Consider the following 21,309-nt stretch of genomic DNA (forward strand, 5'->3'; position numbering starts at 1 on the left):
CCCCATCCTGGATTTCCCTACGTGTTTAATTTTCAAAAATGTATAGGTTTGCTAGGTTTCCTTAGGTGCCGGCAGAGCTAGGGTTAAAAAACCCCTGCTAGGCACTTTGCAAAAAAAGGGTTGTTTTTCACTGTGAAATTGTGGTGTGTCTACGTTGCGTTTTTTGCTGTTTCCTGTCGCGGGCACTAGGCCTACCCACACAAGTGAGATACCATTTTTCCCAGAAGACTTTGGGAAGCGCGGGGTGGGTGGTAATTTGTGGATCGATGCAGATTCCAGAACTTTCCACCACAGAAATGTGAGGAAAATTTGTTTTGGTTTTTTGACAATTGTTTAGGTTTGCAAGGGATTCTGGGTAACATAACCTGGTGAGAGCCAGTCTAGTCACACCATTCTCGATTCCCCTGGGTGTCTAGTTTTAAAATATGTATAGGTTTACTAGGTTTCCCTAGGTGCCGGCAGAGCTAGGGTGCAAAAAAAGGGTAATTTTTCATTGTGAAAATGTGGTGTGTTCACGTTGCGTTTTGAGCCGTTTCCTGTTGTTGCGACTAGGCCTACCCACACAAGTGAGGTACCATTTTTATCGGGAGACTTAGGGTAACACAAATTTGTAGAGCAACTGTTAGTATCTATTGACTTTCGATGCATTTCTGCCTTCCAAATGAAACACAATGTGTCAAAAATAAGTCATTTTGAAAAATGAGCAATAATTCTCATGCTAGTATGGGTATTCTCAATTTCGGAAATGTGCAAATATCTACTGTTTCTAAACTCTATATTTGGTTCCCATTTCAGAAATACATAGGTGTCTTTTATACCAATTTTTCCAACTATACTTTTTTCCCCAGAATAATTACTATATACCCGGTACATAATAAAAAAGCATTGAAAGTCGCTGCTCAGTTTTTGGCTCTGGGTTCGTATGGTTCTTTGTGAACCTACAAGTCCTATATATCCCCACAACCAGAAAGGTCCAGCGGATGTAACGGTATATTGCTTTCAAACATCAGTCATAATTAGATGAAGTTACAGGTGAAAACTAATTTTCAATTTTTCCTATATTTAACTGTTAGATTCTATAAAGAAAACTTGAAGGATCTACACAAATGACCCCTTTATTAATTCAGAATTGTGTCTACATTTCTAAAATGTATGGCTTTCCAAGGTCCATTATTGCTTTCATAGCCATTTCTACCATTAACTGGAAAGAGGTTGAAAGCACAAAAAATAACAAAAATAGGATATGTCTCAGAAAAATGCCAAAACAGTGTAAAAAATTTCAGTGTTCAGACAAAAGTCTGTCATTCCCTGAAAGCTGGGAAAATGGTGATTTAAGCGCCACAAACCCTTTTTTGATACCATTTGCAGAGAGAAAAACAAACGCTTTCATTTGCAGCATTTTTTTTAATTTTTCCCCCAAAAACAAAATGTAGCTGTATTTTGGCTCATTTCTGGGTCCCCTCCAGGGTAATCCACAAATTCTGGGTACCTTTAGAGTCCCCATGATGTTGGAAGAAAAGGACGCAAATTTGGCGTGGATACCTTATGTGGTCAAAAGTTACAGGGGCCTAAGCGCAAACTACCCCAAATAGCCAACAAAAGGCTTAGCACAGGGGGGGGGGGGGCTAGCAGGGAAGGGATTAAATGATTTTGATTGGGTAAGGTAAGTGTAAGATGAAGATAAATGAAGTAAACAAGTGAGGTCAGTTTTGTATGTGTGTGTTTGTGTGTGCATATTTGTATGTATATGTATGAACATCTGCAAATGTGTGTGCATGTTTGAAAACGTAATGAAAATAAATAAAGTTTGGTAGCAGTGAATATATGTTTTGTTTCTTACTACTTGTGATTGGCTAGATGGATGAATCTTTCCACAGAGTATCAGCTACATTTCTGACAGGAATTAAAAATATAAATCCAGGTGAGATTGGAATGATCTGGAGTGAAGTCTATTTGAATGGAAATATTGTTTATTTTAAAATAGGGGCTGGCCAGAAATAAGTGAAGCTTGATTTGGTGCAACTTGCATATAGCGAGAACAAACTTTTCATTTGATTGGAATTAGTTAATTTTTTAAACATAAGTCACATGTCTAAAAATTATCGGAAAGTTTCTATGATATGTGGCTGTTCATTCTGCTTTCATTCATTAATCAGTATTTAAAAAAAAAACACTGTGAGAAAAGTGACTAGTTTTGTTTAATAAAACATCAGGGCTAGGACTCCCATTGGTTTCTAGTGCAAGGGCATCTATTGGTTAGGGTTTAGGACTCCGGCTTCCACTAGTTCCTTGGGCTAAGGTTCCAGAAAACCTAGTCGGCATCCATAAAAAACATGAACAATAACACACATCAAAAACATCACCATGGACAACTGTGATTTATTTTTGGTAAAATGTCACCCCATGCAGACCTCATAAGCAACTTTATTTGGTTTTTCTAGACAATTAAAGTAGAAAAACAAATCCATATGAATGAATACAGACCACAATAAAGTCATACAGCCGGTAGATTACAGTTAAAAAACATTAAAAGACCTTTAAAAACAAATAATCATAAGATATAAGATGCCCACAGAGTCACAAACATATAAAAGAAAATACACCAAGTGCTGCATAATCAGCATTGCACTCTGCTTTATCATGCATTGAATAAAAGTGGCTGTTAAATAACACATTTTCACAGAAGGAAGAGTTTGCAAATAATTAAAAGCTGCCTTACAGTATCAAATGTTTACTTCTTTTTAAAAGGGCAGCAAATAGCGCTTTCTCAGTAATGAATAAGATTTACAAAAAAACATAAAGTGAACCATGCTTTGTGCTGAGTGATCGTCACAGGGACAAACAAGTAGGCAATGGAAAAAAGAGCCCAGGCAAAGAAAGGCAGCCACTAAAACTATCACTTATTCCTTTCTCTTAATATATGGAATCCTTGTGTATAGATATTTTATGTGTCCCTTTAGATTGGCCACAGTGGTAAACAACTCCCAAAAAAGCTGGGGTGACCAAACTATCATCAATGTCAGTATCAAAACACCCAACAACAACACTTCAAATACACCAAAATTCATACAGAAAATGGAAAAAAGATTGACCTCTATTAACTCAATTCTCGGCTTCAAAGAGCCACAATAAATATTTGACTTTAAGAGAAACATACCTTCTACAACTGGATGTCCACTGCATTGAACAAACTGTCACAAATAAAAACCACATCCAGGATCCTCAGGGTCCACAGAAAGAACACCATGTAAATTAAAGACAACATTAAAAAATGTAAACACAACTCCAAATACTACATTGCAAGGGGAAACAATTAAGTGATATAAAAGAAAAAAATCACACTATGCCTCTAGAACAGAATCTGAGTAAAGCCATCATGACCTACAAAGACAGCAGCACTATTCCAGTCACATAACAGAAACCGAGTGTCTTTCTATGGAATTCCACAAGAGTTTTGCTAAATTCTGCACACCAGAGCACCAGATCACATAAACACCACTGTCAGTAGATGTCTGTGACAATATTTCTATAGATTTGATCTAACATAATGTAAATAAAGAACATTATCTTAAGGAGAACACAAACAACACCACCAAAAGTGTAACTCAAGGACCATAGAAACAGACAAAAGCATTCTGAACTCATACTACATACATACTTTCAATACCCTCTCAGAAAAAGATATATTCAATGTTATCATTTCACGTTGACCATCAGCATCACCTTCAGACTGGCAACTCCAAAAATCTTGGGCAGGGCAGATAGCTAGAAGCTTGCTCAACAAGTCCCTGAAGTTCATTCCCACAGAGCTGAAAACCTCTACATTAGATCCCGACTCAAAAATAAGAACCTTGACCCATCAAATCCAGTGAAACCACAAACCTCTATCAAATAGCCTATTCTTAAGGAAAATATTCAAACACCCGATCCTCCAGGATACATGTCAGATCTGGAACTCCACACATAAACGTTTGAATCAAAAAGACTTTCTGTACTCTTCCGTGCCTATATGCAATATCAAAGCTTTTACATGCATTGGGAAGCCACTTTTCTGGGCATCAGGGATTGACAAAGAAATGTTGACTTTGGGTCACCTGTTGCAGAGAACCAGCTTCAGATCCTTTGATGACCTTCAACGAGAATGTAATCTGGTACTGACGCAATTCCTTTGGTAAAGGCAATTGAAGGCGCTGCTCCCTCAGAGGCTGGGGAATGACTTTAGATCGGTGGGGGATTCCATGCTTTATTGGTACCTGCATACATGGGGTGCGCATAAAAATCTAATTTCCGACTTGTATGGTACCCTCATTGATCATATAAATTCACAGCCTACAATTAGGTCGGCCTATCGTAGATGGCAGCCACAATTTGCTGACTCTGTGAACGAGACAGACTGGAAAGAGATCTTCTGTGGTCAAGATAAAAGTCTTTGGGAAGCCAGGCTGAAATTAAATTATATACAAAACTTCCATGACAAGTCTCCCTTTAAGCTCCACAGGGTGGGCCTGGCACCTTCTCCAAGTGTTGGCTCTGCACCAACCTCAAAAAAGATTTGATACACATTTTATGGGCCTGTCCCAAGGTCCAGTGTACTGTAAAGTACTGAACTCCACTGAACTAACTCTGCAACCCTCCCCGGATCTAGCTGTACTACATGCTACACACAAGTTGGGTGACAATACAAACTATCAGAAATATGGTGGCTAGACACTTCCTTGGCAATTGCCACAGTATGCATCTACAGACACTGAAAATTGAAGATGCCACCTACAGTGGAAGAATGGTTGTCGGAATTGGCTGATACGGCTGCCCATGAACGGGTGATATATACACTCAATGATCTGCTGAACTTTTTTGACACTGTATGGGGATCCTTTTTGTCTTAAACCACCCCTCTTTGATATATGACCCTTCATTGCTTATCCCATCCGTACCCCTTAATCCCTCATTCCTACCTCCCCCTTCCATCACCATCACCCTTTCCACCCCCCCTTGAGTCGGTTTGATACTGTTGGGCCTCTGATTGAGGCCGATTCCCCATCCTTTTCTCATCTGTCAGGGTGATGATGCTGGATGTATCTGAAATGGCAATTTGATCCTTTCTCCCTTTTTTATTTTTTTTAGCACATCTTTATGACCCTGGATATGGCCTTTTCTAGTAAGTTTTTGGTCAACACTTTTGTCCTCTGGGGATTGATTTCTTTGGGAACACTAGTGTCTATGCTCTGATCTATGGAACGGACCCTTGGTTTTCAGGAGTTTTGCGAGGGATGCTCTGCCACATAATGATCTGAAATTTGTGTTCCTTGATTGGGTACCTGCTTGAAATCTACTTTTGTTAGGTTTAGCAAAGCTTTTCATTAGTGTACCTGTGCATACTCATTACAGTGCAATAAGACAGTTGGTTCTATTTTATTGAACTACTAATACTTTAATAAAGCTTTTGAAACTTAAAATAAAGCAGTGTGTACTCAAACTTCCAACTTTGCATAAGAAAATGACTTTGATGTGAGCCCAATAGTCTAGGCTTTAAATCAGCAAAGGCACACATTGAGCCATCAGATCCATTTGGCGTTACCTTAAATTCACAGAGGGTAAGAACGGAGTAACTACCTTGTTGCTTCTGGACGAATCAGCTGCATTTGACACTGTCTGCCAATATACGCTACTACAAACACTCCTTGATTGCGGAATGCATGAAAATGCTTTAAAATATATTGGTCCAAGACAGACAAAGTGTGGTTTACCTGAGCACCTATCATGTCAGCTCTTCACAGCCAACATTTCAGCAGCCTGTAGGGTCTATCATATCTCCTCTATTATTCAATATCTACCTAATGCCCTTCCCAGACCGGATTAAAGTATTCAACCATATCTGTTACAACTATGCAGTTCACACACAAATTATTCTATAAATGGATGGCCCGAAGACCTCTACAACTCAAACATGACAACTGCTTTTGCTCCCTTTTTACCATAAATACATGATTGATGAGAACCACATGAAGCTCAACACTGCAAAGACAAAGATCATGACCTGCGAGCAATGGCAAAAAATCTAGCCTATCTCTATGCGGATGAAGGAACTTGAGGCCCTTTCAAGAGAGGTCTGAGGCCTACTGGTAACCATGGATTTAAACCTATTCTTGATAGCACTTTTTAACAATGTCACAAAGAGCCCCGTATACACAATGAAAATACATCCTGCATCACATCTCCCCTTTCCTTATATACCTACAAAAACTGCAAGCTATTCTCACACTCATGATCTACAAGCTTGACTATGCCAAAAGTACGTACCTTGACGCACCCATAATCAGTATAGGCAAGATATAACTATACTAAAATGACTCCTTCTCTGCCTTCACCTGGGTAAAATGCATGTCTCATTTCTTAAAATTGCTCCACTGGCTTCATATAGTTAGAAGAGCAAGGCACTCTACATTGTCCACTGAACCAAGAAAAGGACCACTATGCCTACAAGTTAAAATTAAACAATACAAACAAAAGGGGACATTGTGCTCCAAGCTTGCACCATCGATTTTCACATCCCCATAGGAAATCCATAGGAGGCCCTGCTTTCTAATTACAAGCTCTGGAACGAATTACCAGACAACATGTGAAACGTTAAGAAGACTGTTGAATACATGGCTTTTTCCAAGGTAACTTCATCATCCCACAACCCGGAACAGAATCCAGAACGATGATTGCACCTTCAAGTACAATTTGCAGTTTATCACTCACAGATATGGAACAGCCCAATGAGCACAGTACTTGTTATATCCCGGTTAACTATGAAGGACTGACCTATTGCTAGTCCGGTGTAGGAAGTCTGCCTTTTCTGTGTGGTCAACCTAGGGTTTCTTATCTTTTTCGGAACCCTATTATTGCTGGACTTAGAACTCTGTGCCCTATTACCCCTGAAACACTGGAGTAAATTCCTGGGCTCCCCCTTCAAACAAGGTTAAATCGGCTCACCCCTGATTGGCACATTTAACTTTCCTGTAAGGCCATAGTATTTTGTGCGGAAGTATACCCATGGCCTGGAAAGGTAAATACCACAAGTGGACGGACACACCTATTGTGCCATCCATTACAGTGGCAGTGAAGACATGGCCATGTTAAGCCTGATGGCAGCAACTTGAACCCTGCTCCACAGGCATGTCAAAATCACCCCTTTTCATGGGTAGGAAAAGATTTTTCTGAATATTCAGTAAGTTACCCCTAAATAGACTTTGCTGCCCACAAAGTAGGGTGCATAATATTTAACAGTGAAACGTGTGTCATTACAAATGACTTGTTCCCCCAGTAAGTAGGCCAAAGACGACATTGCCACTGATTACGCTGTAACTGGCACATAGAAAAAGCAAAGTCTAGATGACATACGTTAATTTATAACGTTTATGCTGTGCCAGCCACAGACACCATTTGAAGACTTATTTTCCTTATTAATAAAAATCCAATCTAATGCTAAAGTCAGCTTTTATTAAATATGTATATCTTTAAGGAAGTTACTCTTTACCTGCCTGAACTTTCAGAAGTCTAATTAGCATTAGCTTTTGGGAGATTCCAACCTGTAGTTGGCCTGAGAGAGGTGTGAAATTCTTAACAGGAGCTATACAATAAGTCAGCTTAATTGATAGGTTGACCTGAATGGGCAGGCAAGACTCACCTGAGTTCAGCAAAACATTCAGGGTGGGTGATGCGGGCATCCTGCTGGCACAACATTGTTAAATCCTGCCTGCCAAGTCTGTCTGAAGTCCATGTAGAAGTTTGGCACATGTGAAAGGGAGACAACAGGATGCCAGGACAGTCCTAATGTACCCCCTGTCCGGGTGCTGCAGGACCCAGCTTTTGTCCTACAGACATCTATCTCCTGGTTTGTTGCGAGTACAGGGCCTGCTTAAAACTGTATTGTACTGTGGGATGGCAATGCTGATTTACCTATGACAATCCAACACCCCCCAGTACTCAGATCCCAAGTTTACTGTAGTTGAAGACCATCTTGAAAATGCCCTAGCACATAGCATTTTGGGTATGTTGCAGTAAAGCAGGCATGAACTACTGAGAAAGTGGGTAGGGTTACCCTGCAGAAACAATAACCCCATTGGTTAGAGAGTACTGAAGAAATACCCCCCCCCCCCCACTATGTGGCGCCAACCATAATTGTGGCATCCCAAGGGACTGTCCTCAATACACTTTCTGGACCTGCAGAAGAACAGAATAGTACTGGACCTGCTATATGTGATCTAAGATGATTCCTGAAGGACTGGTCCTGTTACCCCTTGTGCCCAGGACAAAGAAGTGGACCCCAAGAGTCAGGTCGCTCACCGCCTATCTGGCTGCAGGGACACAACAAGCTGCATGAAGCCTTTTTCCTAAAGTGCCCACTTGGACTGGACTCTGCTGTTTGCCTATGATTGACACCCTGAGAGTCTCCAAGTCCCTTCCTCTGAAGGTCTGAGATACATTCCAGTGGTTGTTTGAACACTAGACAAAGGTTTGGAAACTTTTGAAAATGTTTGCTCCAGCGCTCCAGAGCATCATGGGGAACGTCTGCGAGTAGTATCCGACTGGCAGTTCCACGGCATTGTACTGAATTCCAGCTTTGTCCCACTTAAGGCTCCAAACAGTTCCAAAAAAACAGAGTAGTCCTATTCTGCTTTGGGATTTGGAAAATGTACAGCTAAAATTTCCAAACTAAAGCTCCATAGCTTCAGCTGGACCAACCTGCTTCAAGTATCTGGTCTTTCATTGTACACCAGCGGCTACAATTTCAGTGACAGATGGCTCAAGGAGGATTGTTCTTCTCAGAAAGTGCCAAATTCCATTTATGCTTTTGAACTTGTATACTTTTTTTGAACTTTTTGATTTCTAGACATTCACCCCAGGACCAATTCACCTTTTGTTTTTGACCAGGGCTCTATTGCGATCGGCCTCACTTTGCACCTAGGTTCTACTCTACTGCTACCATAGACTATCATTAGTGATTTGTGCTTTTTAGTGTAGTTTCCACTTAAAACTTTAAACATTTATATCCCGGATCCTCTTATTGGATTTTTGCCATTTTGGTGTCAATTTGTTTATTTCATTTTCTAAATTCTTCTAATTGGCTTGGGGTGTTTATTCCTTGGTGCTTTTACTTTATTATTGCTTTGGTACTGCATAAATACTCTACACAGTGCCCTAAGTTAAGCCGGTCTGCTCTGTGCCATAACCACCAGGTTGTTGAGGTTAGGTTGATTTAATGACTTCAGGGTTCACCCTCATAAGAGTTGTGATTATTCCTGAGGTGAGCCATTCGGTCAGAGTTTGGGAAGTGTGCATGTTTTACATTTTATTGTATTTTATTACAGTATTGCGAGTCTGATGAGTGGCCAGCAGCATGTGACAGATTTTAAAATATTAATTTCTTATTCAATTGGTGATGTCTGGTTTATGGTATGATACAGTAGTAGACAATAGACAAGACCCATAGCAGATATATCTTTTGTAAGTGTAAGAGGATTAAGCAACAGTTGGCTGCCGACTACTGAGTGTTATGGTATTAGTATTATGATGGATCACATAGTTATATAGAGATTGACATTAATATGTAATACCCAGGTGAAAGAAACTGGATTCATGCTATTTCTTCTCTTGGAAGTATCAAAATCTTTGAAATTATTGACCACAGGATCTGCAAACCTTTTGGTTCTAAGTAGCCTGTTACTTTTATTTTGTGAAGATTTACAGAATCACATAAAGCAATTTTAAAACTTGTATTCACATACTGGGGCAAAGTCTATGGTTACCACACTGGAATGGTGTTTTAAATCTGATAACAGTATAAAACAGGCATGTGTGGATAAATTGGTGAAAACCAGAAAATCAAACTATTAGAGCATTGAATATGTCTTCGTAATTCTCTTTGCTGTCATTGAAATTCTCTGCTTTTGCAAATGTAATCATTGCAATAGTGTTGCAATGGTGATTACTAAGCTCTTCTTTCTGTAAGCATTGGTCCAGTGAGACATTTTGTTTTTAGATGTTGTAATGGTTTCAATAAACAAAATAACATATAAAACATTGAACAGGTGTTTTATACTGTTGGAAAAGAGCAAGAGTTCTAATCATACTCTTTAAATTTGCTTTATATTTTAATGCAGGATCTCCAATCAAGGCAGAAACAACTGATTCTTCAAACTCATATCTAATTCAATACAGGGGATATAACTTGATGCGGTATCTTGCCACACCAGAATATATCGATCCAATGTACGAAGAAGAAATTAGGGACACTGATGTATTTCAAGTCACATATCCAAAATCTGGTAAGGATATTCAGCCTTATTATGCTCATTTCTCATTTGCATAAAAAAGCCTGATTTTAGTGCTGCTGTACCGAAAGTGGTAACATAGTTAATTGAGTCTAACTGGTTTCCTATCAAAAGTCCTCAAACTGGGCTTTTATTTGGAATTTTCATGTTCTCAGTCAAATGTAAAAATATTTAATATAATATGCCAAATCATACATACATAGCCACAAGATGAGTATTATAATGATATTCCTATTAAATGTATAAGCTACTGAATGATTAATTGAGTAAGTCAGTGAGTGAGCGTGTCAGTCCATGGCAACTAGTGGCAGCTTTAAAAACAGTAATTGGGCATGGATTCCAGAACCTCAGTTGCCATTGCGTCATATTGTGGCCTGCAGGTAGTGTACCACAGGAGTGTTAATTCAATATTTCAAGTATTCACAGTGCATCAGTCTAGTCAAGTCTCTGGTCAAAGAGGGGGACCTATACTGGGATTTGCACTTCTATTGTTGACCCCATCATAATGAGACACTCATTTTGTTTAGAAAAGTAAATTAGATTGTCCCTAATTGTCTGTATTTGGCTGTTGACTACAACACCTGACCAAAAACTTGAATCACCCTTTAACACCACCATCCCTTCACAATATTTGTTGAATGGAAAATTAACATGTAAAAATTCAATGTTGAGTGGCATAACACTCCAGACTTGGCAATCCACACTAACAGTAAATTGAAGTTTTGTAATAAACTAGCGTAAATCTAAATGTAAAGTGTCTGCCATTGTTACAAAAACTTAACACAAGTTCCTTAAGTCCACTAAGAATATATCTGTATCTTTTACCTTTACAAATGTTACCATGCATATGATGCTTGTGTGTATGCCTCTTGGGCCACAATTTTTTTCAGTGATTATTTCACACATTATAAAGCTTAAGTAGATATTAATGTTGTTCAAATGGTTATTCTTACAATTGTAACATGTGTGTTAAGCTGTATCTGTTTTTTTCTGGTTGTTTACTACTGTGAAATCTGCTGACTCATCCTAGTATGTGCTTAGTAAGAAAAGGTGCAAACTTACCATCTGCTTGACACCAACTCACTCTTATCCTGTGTGAGTGAGGAGAAGTGAAATATCTTTGTAGTTTAACATTTTTAGAATGCCATCACTCTATCACAAATCCAATAGGTTCACTTTCATGAGATTACATCATATCAGGTTTTCCTGTTGCTTTTGAGAGACTTTGAGATATGAATTTAACCAGCAACCACTTTCATACCCTCTAACATTTGTTCTGAATTAACCTGGACATTTATTGGAGTCCTTGCCTTTTGAGTTGTCTATAATAAAAAACCTTGACTCTTTCACAATCAGCTTACATATCTGTAAACGTGCAACTGTTCAATAAATCATATTCAAATGATGCTTCCACATTAGAGCCACACTAGAGCCTGTATGAGATATGACCTAAGTCAATAAGTAAGTATGGGCGAAATCAGCGAAATCGCGGTCCGTGAAATCGTGCGAATACGAATTCGCGATCCGGATAATTCGCGAATTCGTGCAAAATTGCGTTTTTTGTTTTTTTGCGTGTTCGTGGGGCTTTTTGCGTGTTCGCGAGCCGCTTGCATGGCGAAGTTACCCAGGCGGTCGTGTATGGGCACAGCACCCTCTGGTTCACCACTGCCACCCACTGGTTCATCACTGCCACCCTCTGGTTCATTACTGCCACCCTCTGTTTCACCACTGCCTCCCTCGGGATCATCACGGCCACCCTCTGGTTAATTACTGCCACCCTCTGGTTCATCACAGCACCCTCTGGTTCACCAGTGCCACCCTCTAGTTCATCACTGCCACCCTCTGGTTCACCACTGCCACCCTTCGGTTCATCACTGCTGCCCTCTGGTTCACCCCTGCCACCCTCTGGTTCAGCACTCACCACTGCCACCCTCTGGTTCATCACAGCACCCTCTGGTTCACCCCTGCTGCCACCCTCTGATTCAGCACTCACCACTGCCACCCTCTGGTTCATCACAGCGCCCTCTGGTTCACCCCTGCTGCCACCCTCTGGTTCAGCACTCACCACTGTTCAGCACTCACCACTGCCACCCTCTGGTTCATCACAGCACCCTCTGGTTCACCCCTGCTGCCACCCTCTGGTTCAGCACTCACCACTGCCACCCTCTTGTTCATCACAGGGCCCTCTGGTTCACCCCTGCTGCCACCCTCTGGGTTCAGCACTCACCACTGCCACCCTCTGGTTCATCACAGCGCCCTCTGGTTCACCCCTGCTGCCACCCTCTGGTTCAGCACTCACCACTGCCACCCTCTGGTTCATCACAGCACCCTCTGGTTCACCACTGACACCCTCTGGTTCACCCCTGCCACCCTCAGGTTCACCCCTCACCACTGCCACCCTCTGGTTCATCACAGCGCCCTCTGGTTCACCCCTGCTGCCACCCTCTGGTTCAGCACTCACCACTGCCACCCTCTGGTTCATCACAGTGCCCTCTGGTTCACCCCTGCTGCCACCCTCTGGTTCAGCACTCACCACTGCCACCCTTTGGTTCATCACAGTGCCCTCTGGTTCACTTCTGCTACCACCCTCTGGTTCAGCATTCACCACTACCACCCTCTGGTTCATCACAACACCCTCTGGTTCACCACTGACACCCTCTGGTTCACCCCTGCCACCCTCAGGTTCAGCACTCACCACTGCCACCCTCTGGTTCATCACAGCACCCTCTGGTTCACCCCTGCTTCCACCCTCTGATTCAGCACTCACCACTTCCACCCTCTGGTGCATCAGAGCACCCTCTGGTTCACCACTGTCGCCCTCTGGTTCATCACTGCCACCCTCTGGTTCATCACAGCACCCTCTGGTTCACCAGTGCCACCCTCTGGTTCATCACTGCCACCCTCTGGTTGATCACTACCACCCTCTGGCTCAAGACTGCCACCCTCTGGTTCGCCACTGCCCCCCTCTGGATCATCACTGCCACCTTCCGGTTCATTACTGCCACCCTCTGGTTCATCACAGCACCCTCTGGTTCGCCAGTGCCACCCTCTGGTTCTTCACTGCCACCCTCTGGTTCATCACAGCACTCTCTGTTTCACCAGTGCCACCCTCTGGTTCTTCACTGCCACCCTCTGGTTCATCACAGCACCCTCTGGTTCACCAGTGCCACCCTCTGGTTCTTCACTGCCACCCTCTGGTTCATCACAGCACCCTCCAGTTCACCAGTGCCACCCTCTGGTCCATCCCTGCCACCCTCTGGTTCATCCCTGCCACCCTCTGGTTCATCACTGCCACCCTCTGGTTCAGCACTGCCACCCTCTGGTTCATCACAGCACCCTCTGGTTCACCACTGTAGATTATGGGGGGAAAGCACACCTGCCCAACTGAGATGAATTAATTTGGGGCTGCTTAATGTGTCACTGAATTTGAGCTTCAAGTCTGGCACCTGCTTCCTTAGCTGTAAGTGCTTCCTGTTGCAGTTTAATTTTTTTTACAGGAGCATTGTTCCATACTTGTAACTATTCTCTGACCCTGCTTTGAGGGTCAGAGCAGGGTCAGAGAATAGTTGCAAGTAGGCAACTGAACTCTGGAGGGGCCCCTCAGGAAGCACTACAGGGAATGGTTACAAATTAGCTTGAACTTTTGCACCTGCTGAGTGCTTTCAGTTTTCCAAAATTCGTTTTTCTGCCATTTTGCGAGTTTCGCAGGGCGCTAATTCGTGCGAAATCGAACTTGCAATCTGCAAATTCGTGCGAATTTGCTGATTTCTTTTTTTTGCGTGTTCGTGCGGTTTTCTGCTTATTCGCGGACCGCTTGCAGCGCACCGACCCCGAGGTTGCCCATGCGGTCGTGTATGGGCGTGGCCATCTTGTTTGCGTGACGTGTTTCCGTTTCCGGGCGCTCGTTGCATGCTCGCGTCGTATGCGGCGCGCGATTACTTGTTCGTGGGCGTTTTTGCGTGCTCACGGGGAAAATATCGCACAAACTTACCCACGCGGTCCTCTATGGGCGCGGCCATCTTGTTTTTCATTCACTGCTATGGTTTTGAGCATGCTACCTTTCTATCCATCTCACATCTTCGCAATCCTATGTTTCACTGAACTTTTTTTTGTCTTTTTTTGCTTATTATCTCTCTATTCAATTTCCTACATCTATATTTTGTGTTTTTTTAAAACTTTTTGTTACTTTATTACCTACTTTATTTCTTTCGCTCTCTCTCTTATTTTTTTCACACCTATTCTTCTTTCCTTCTTCTTGTGCCCAGGACCATGGCTAAGGGAGGCGACAAGGGCAAGGGGAAGGGCCCAGCACCCCGTACCCGGCTCCCTTGCAAGCGTTTGAGGGGGGAGGAAGTCCAGGCCAGGGAGATCTGCTCCGCGGTGGAGGTGGCCGCCTTGATGGTTTTTGTCCAAGTCCACCTCCCTAAAACCATGGCAGCAGGTGGGCGGATTGCTTCCGGTTACGGCCTCCGGGAGCGTCGCCAGCTGTGGGAGAAGGTGTGCCGGCACATGTATAAGGAGTCTGGGGTCCGGCGCACCTACCAGCAAGTAACGCACCGGTGGAGTGACATCTTGGACCGGGAGCATGACATGCTCGACCTGCTCGGTGTGGAGATCCCTGGCCTTGGTAAGTAGCTATTTAATAACTACTTTTTTCCTTCTGCTCTGTTATATTGCTAATCTATTTTTTCCTGAAGAGTACGAATGCTGCTGATTCGATTACATTGCAGGTAAATTAATGTTTAAATACCTTCTGTCATTGCAGGTGCTCGCCTGGTTACTGGCGTTGCTACTATGCTTACTTATTTGCAACTTTTTAGTCATTTGACAGCATTACTGCGTAATGCTAGAGACAGTAGACTCAAGTCTAGTCCTTCTTTGTACTCCTGCTGCTGCCACTTTGAAGAGATAGTGGTGGATTGATATGTTGAGTATATTATTTATTACTTGTTATAGGACATTTGTTAGTGGTCTGCAAGCATGATGACGGACTGTGTCTGTCACGCGACGTCTCGTGCTGCTGAGTGATGGCAGTCGTAGTAGAACCTTTTTGTTGTTGATATAGTTAGTGAATTATATAACTTTCCTATTAGATGGTCTGCGAATCCTGCAATACTGTACTACTACCCTCCTAATAGACCAGATCAGATGCAATTGATGTTAATTTGTTTCCCCGACATAATTTTAGATTGAGTACAAAGAAATCAAATATTTCCCAAAAAACAATCATCCATGTTGTGTTTCTTTATTTTATGATCACCAGGACCTCCCAGGGGCAAGGCGCCGGCGGCGACAGAGACTCCGGTGGCAGAAGGTGGAGAGGCTCAGTCCCTTACAGGCTCTTCTGCTGGCCCCAGTAAGTTGTTCTATTGTTATATTAATACTTATACTTCCCTAACTTTTACAGCTTCTATTCATTACAAACTGGTTCCTAATAATTCTATGATTTACAAAATATTATTTGATCTTCTTCTAATGTAGACTACTTTCTACATTCTTATCCTGCCTCTACGATCACTCTCTGTACTACTACTATTTACAATTATGAGTCGGTCTGTGTCGGTAGCTATTCTTGCCCATTCGGCAAACGCTGTGAAATAAAACTCTGATACAGCAATAGCTCTAGGCACTGAGTGCAGTCCTCTGGGTTGCCCTTGCTGTCTATTCCAGTCTTCTTAATGTAAGTGCTTTGACAATTTCCAACAACGAAATGTCATTGTTTACACCAAGTAAAAGGTAGCAGTTGCCTTTTTAATTTGAGAGGAGCACACCCCATACGGCTAGTGTTTCAGGGACTATTCTGCACACAAAGAAGTATGGACAAGATAAATAGGACATTGTTGATGATAGGTGCAGTTCGACTTTCGACATACCTCAGTCCGAACAGAAGTTGAACCCCCAATCCCCTGACCGACTATCTAGAATGTCTGACCAATGATTTTACGACCCAGAAGAACAGAAAAAGACTACCTCCGAGTCCCGGCCTATCTGAGTCACTGAAACATGACTGCCAAGTGCAGTAGTTCAAACCTTTCCGCTCACTCACTCGTAAACAAAAACCACACAGTGTTTGTTAGTTTTAAAGTTTTATTTTCAATTAAGAAATGAAAACATTATTTCTTTATTTTTAATAGTGTAGTATTCTGATGGACGAAGATGACGTTAAAGTTTAAACAACATTCCCAAGAATGAAATTAGTATGACTCAATCTTAATAATAGTTAACAGACACATGAAAATATTAGAATAACTGTGCGGGAGCCCCCACCTTCTTTAAAGTACTTAAAGTACTGCTGGTGATGACTCAGTAGTAGTTGGTGAATCGTCTGGCAGAAGGGCAATGGAATCTTCTTTCTGTAATGAGAAAAATGGTGTACGTTAAGCAAGCATTCATCAGTTGTCATAAGAAGAAGTGTAGCATTTAATGGAATAAGCATATGAAAGGTTAACACCCTCCCCAAAACTGTTACTTTTTTTCAATCCCAGTAATAAGAAATGTGTTATGTAACATTTTCTTCCATTACGAGACAAAATAGGAGGTTGTGTATGGCATCTGAAAATATGACATGTTTTTCCTAGACGTCACAACATCTGATGCGGCACAGATGACCACCAGTGCCGGTGCCAGCAGTGCGGAGGGGTCCACTCTGGATGCGGCGGAGCCAACAGGAGGAGCTGGGGTGAAGACTCAGCGGCGGCGGACAGTGGTAAGTTAATATACTCCTTACTTATTGAAATTTTTTTGAGTAGGCTCGCAAAGGAGTGTATGTTGTACTGTACAGTAGTACACAGTACACTAGTATAAGTACACTGTACTGTCAAGAACATTTACTAATTTAGAACTACTTTTTGGGCTATCACGGAGAAGACAGTCAACCTTGACTTTTAATAGCATTAGCGGCGGTACTTCTCTGGTAACCAATGGCCCCCTCTATTTCACTTCAACTCAGCTGGCAAATTTTTATTGTAAAGCCAAGTCATATCAGATGTAGTTTAGGGATGTGAAGAACGAAAAGTTAAAGAAGGGTGAAACGAAGGACGAGCGAGTCTTAATATTTATTTATGACTGTAAAGAATGGTTTTGTTGAATGCAATTCAACATAAGAAAGAAGACGGCGGTTTCCAAAATATAATGAAAAGGGTGTTAGTTGGTTGTTGACAAAAATAGATTTTGGTACATTTGAGACATTAAGAAGAATCATAGACGTACTTTGGAAGCCTGGATGTTATCTTCTTTATCCTCCTCGTCGATAGCAGAGGTGTATGATGTAGTAGAGCAGACGCTGAGTGGATGAAGTATGGCCAGTGGCAGTGCCACCCCTATAGAAAAGTAAGACATTCCTATACCCACCAGCATGTACTGCTTAAAGTACTGCAAGTCTGCATCATCATGGCCTGTGTCTGTATTTCTTGGGTGAAAGCTGAGTGAGCTGCCATATGGCGGCTACCACAAGTTCACGTACCAGTAATTTATTTTGCAAAACAAGAGAAAAAAGTAAAAAAGGCCTTTTTTTAGTACTCTCTGACTATGTATGTAGTAGTGAGTCCACCTATAGTGCTGCTAGTGGAATTCCTGAAACTCACAGTGTCACAGACTTACAAAGACGGTGGAAAGATACATGCCAAAATGTTATACTGTGTTTGCTACTTGCTGGTGTTACTGAGTGTTAACCTTCCGTTGAATTATTTTGACTTTATGTTAAAGACTATTGGCTACAGTATTTTTCTTTCTTTCTTCATAGATGCTACTCCCAAAAAGCTCACCCGTAAGGAGATGGCTGTCCGGGCCAGTGCCCGTAAGCTGGAGGCTATTTGTGCCGAGTATCGGCGGTTTTGGGCTCGGGAGCATGAGGAGACATCAACATCTACATCCTCCTCCACTGCCCCCGGGTCCACCAGCCAGAAGCCTCCAGCCAAACAGAGCCATGGCCTGACAGCCTCCCACCGCCGCCGCACAGCAGCAACAATATCAGCGCCCCCCCAGATCCTGGATCGTTCGTGTGCGTGGACTACGCAAAAGAGTGGACTACCTGGAGCGGTTGGCCGAAAAACATCAGCGCCAGCTCCGGGACCTCCGCAAAGAGCAGCGGGACATGAAGAAACAGCTTGCCAAACTACGCCACCGGAGGAAGTGACTGTCCCTTGCCCCCTTTTTTAAAGACTGTTGGGGGGTGGGAATTGGGTGTTTGGGAAAGGGGACTTTTGGACTTTTGGACATTGGTTGGGGTTAGGTAGGGGGGTGAGTTGGGTTCATTTATTTCATTTTTTGTCTACCTCAATATATTTCCTAATAATTATTTTTCATACCAAAACATAGTATACGCGTTCATATTATTTTGTGTGGGGGTGGGCGGTGGTTACTGGACGTTTGGTTCTTCCAACTTACCAGCATGAATGAAACATCCAGTCCTGAAATGTACCAAAGTGCCAGTAACCGAGTTAGTGAATTCAGTAGCCCTTCTAGTACTTTACTAGTAGTACTGGCAATCTCTGCTCTCCTCCCAGTCCTAGCCCATTATTCTACCTCTCCAAAATGCTTATCTTACCTGTGATTCGTGTTTGAGAATCGGGGTAGCCCCAGGGATGGCTGCATTGCAAATGGTGATTAAGGTTGGTTGTTGACTTGAATCCTCGACGGATGCAATATCATTGTTGTGCTGGTAGCAGTAGTGGTACACACTTGCAGTATCACCATATGAAAAAAAGAGGAAATTAAACATTGAGTGGCCTGAGCATAGCATTAGATACAGTACAATAGATAGTACGGTACAGAAAAGTGCCCTAAATAGTAGCCTAAGCAGTGCCAACGTAAGGTAAGCATTAAGCATTAGATTGTTCACGTCGTGAAGGAGGAGGATGTTCTTATCAATCCACGATGGCGCACATGAACTTCTGGTTGCTTTGACCTTATCTTCCCCAGCAAGTGTGTGGAATTTCTTGTTGTTGTCAGTCACACCTCAATGAAATACCACACAGCCCGGGGGAAGAGGGTTAGGGTTTGAAAATTGGATGGGAATGGGGGTTTTTGGGAAAGTTTGGTAGAGAGGAAAAAAACACAGCATGGACAGTCAAACAACAAATGAAGAGAAACAAATCTTTGGATTTGAAGATATTGATAAATCTTTAAAGGGACATAAAGGAAGTGCACTACTGCATGCCAGAAGTTGTTCACTAAATAGATGGTTAGCTTACTAAAAAGTAGTACTACTACTTACTGCAACTTACTAGTTACTACGAAGGAACAAGTTGACAGTACAGGGCTGCAGTCATTACGCAATTTCACTTGCCTCTCTGCCCTCAGAGAATTAAACACTTAGAACATTAAATTAGTGTTAAACATAGCAAAGATGTATCAATTAGCTGGAGGGATGAATTTGAAGCAGAGATCAAACAAACGCACAGAGTCACACTCGTAGAAGTAAGTTCAAGTTCACAAGAATATCATTTAAAAGATAAGAAGAATTTTGGATACTGTTACTGTTTTTTGTAGTTGTCCCGTTGAATTTGTGAAGTTGATGCATCCAGCCAACAAGTAGAAGACCCCCAAACAGGCAAAAAGCAAAACCGGAAAAGCTCACACAGAAATATTGTGATGTATTTCCTATGGGAACTGTATCGATATTCCTGTTTCTGACCCTTGTCCGGTTAATAAATCAATAGTGGCCATACAACGGCACAGAAACCCGTTTTCTGATTAGGTCATAGCGCATGCTATCACATTAGGCAAGCACTATTCCTCCAGCCCCCATAGAAAGCATACCCAGTTCTCAAAACAAATCAAACCTCCAGCAACCTGGGAAATCCCCCGCAGCTATTGTTTTGATTTAGCCAAGAACTCCAGTAAAGAATGTAAGAACGACCAGTTCTTATGACATCCTTATTGACGTATTTATGTCCATCCTTACGTCAATCTCGGCACCTTTCAGGTATAAATATTACCGACATTGCCCTAAGCAACACACGGTGGTGGTGAGGAGATTGGAGCAGCGCGACTTGCCGAGGAGCCCAGCTGATGCAGAAAGCCCACGGACGCTGCCCCTCCCTTTTGACACGCTGAGAGAGAGAGACGCTGCCTTTTCTCTTGCCGAGAAATCCAGCTCCGGCGTTTCCAGCCGCCCTCGCAGGCAGCTGGGATATCAAGTCCTGAGATAGAGATACCAGCCCTCCAGCCTTCTAAATCCCAGGTACTGAACTGAATAACCCCTTACAGAGAATTCTTGAGTCAGACTCTTGGCAAAGCAAACTTAACTTAAACTGCTACTTATCTACTCCCGCCCACGTATTAGGCTTAGGTCAGGTACACCGGGGTAGGCGTAGTTAGAAGCACCAGTTGAGTACGATTAGTCAATGTATATATGTATGTATCTATTTTATCCATTTTAAAGTATCATATGGCTAAGAAACCATATCAATGCTTTTACAGTATTATTTTATAATTCTGCTTTTACTGTATGCACTTTACTTAACTATAAGTATTGCAATAACAGCGATTCATTTCTCTTGTACGAGAAAAGAGACTGATCTATAAATAACACCTTTTTATTGAACACGCCCGTCTCTTCCTTTTCTCTACAATCTGGTGAAACTAAGAATGCACGTACTGACTGAGTAAAATAAGTTGTCTTTTGTTTTCACACGACTCTAGAGATATACTCTTGATTAGGGGAGAGCAAAGTTGTCATGTTCTATGGTTGTCAGAAACTAAATCCCTTCTTGTCTATCCAGGGAGGATAAACTCCTCCTTGCCTATTCGAGAAAGTTTCTAGTGAACTCTGAGCTAGCAGGCACACATAACTTTAAGTCTAATATCGTCAGTAGAAGACCTAGTTAACCCCAGTCCTACGTCTATACTATTGAAGATATTATTCCAATGCGCAGAGCCTATTGGGATAATAGGAACTACACTACAATATTTAGGCCTCATTCCAAAATCACTCCTGTGCAGCTAGACCATAACTCCCGTTTTCCACCATGGATTTCCTGAAAAACAA

General features: G+C 42.2%; 1 protein-coding gene across 1 annotated transcript in view; it reads left to right on the forward strand.

Annotated features, from left to right (window-relative positions):
- Positions 1 to 21,309, forward strand: part of LOC144762544 (amine sulfotransferase-like) — a 698,038-nt gene that overhangs the window by 23,645 nt on the left and 653,084 nt on the right. Inside the window, exon 2 of the mRNA XM_078647775.1 lies at positions 10,149 to 10,313. Coding sequence (XP_078503901.1) covers positions 10,149 to 10,313 — 165 coding nt within the window. The remainder of the gene's footprint in view (positions 1 to 10,148; positions 10,314 to 21,309) is intronic.

The sequence above is a fragment of the Lissotriton helveticus genome, chromosome 6, assembly GCF_964261635.1.
Source record: "Lissotriton helveticus chromosome 6, aLisHel1.1, whole genome shotgun sequence".
NCBI lineage: Eukaryota > Metazoa > Chordata > Amphibia > Caudata > Salamandridae > Lissotriton > Lissotriton helveticus.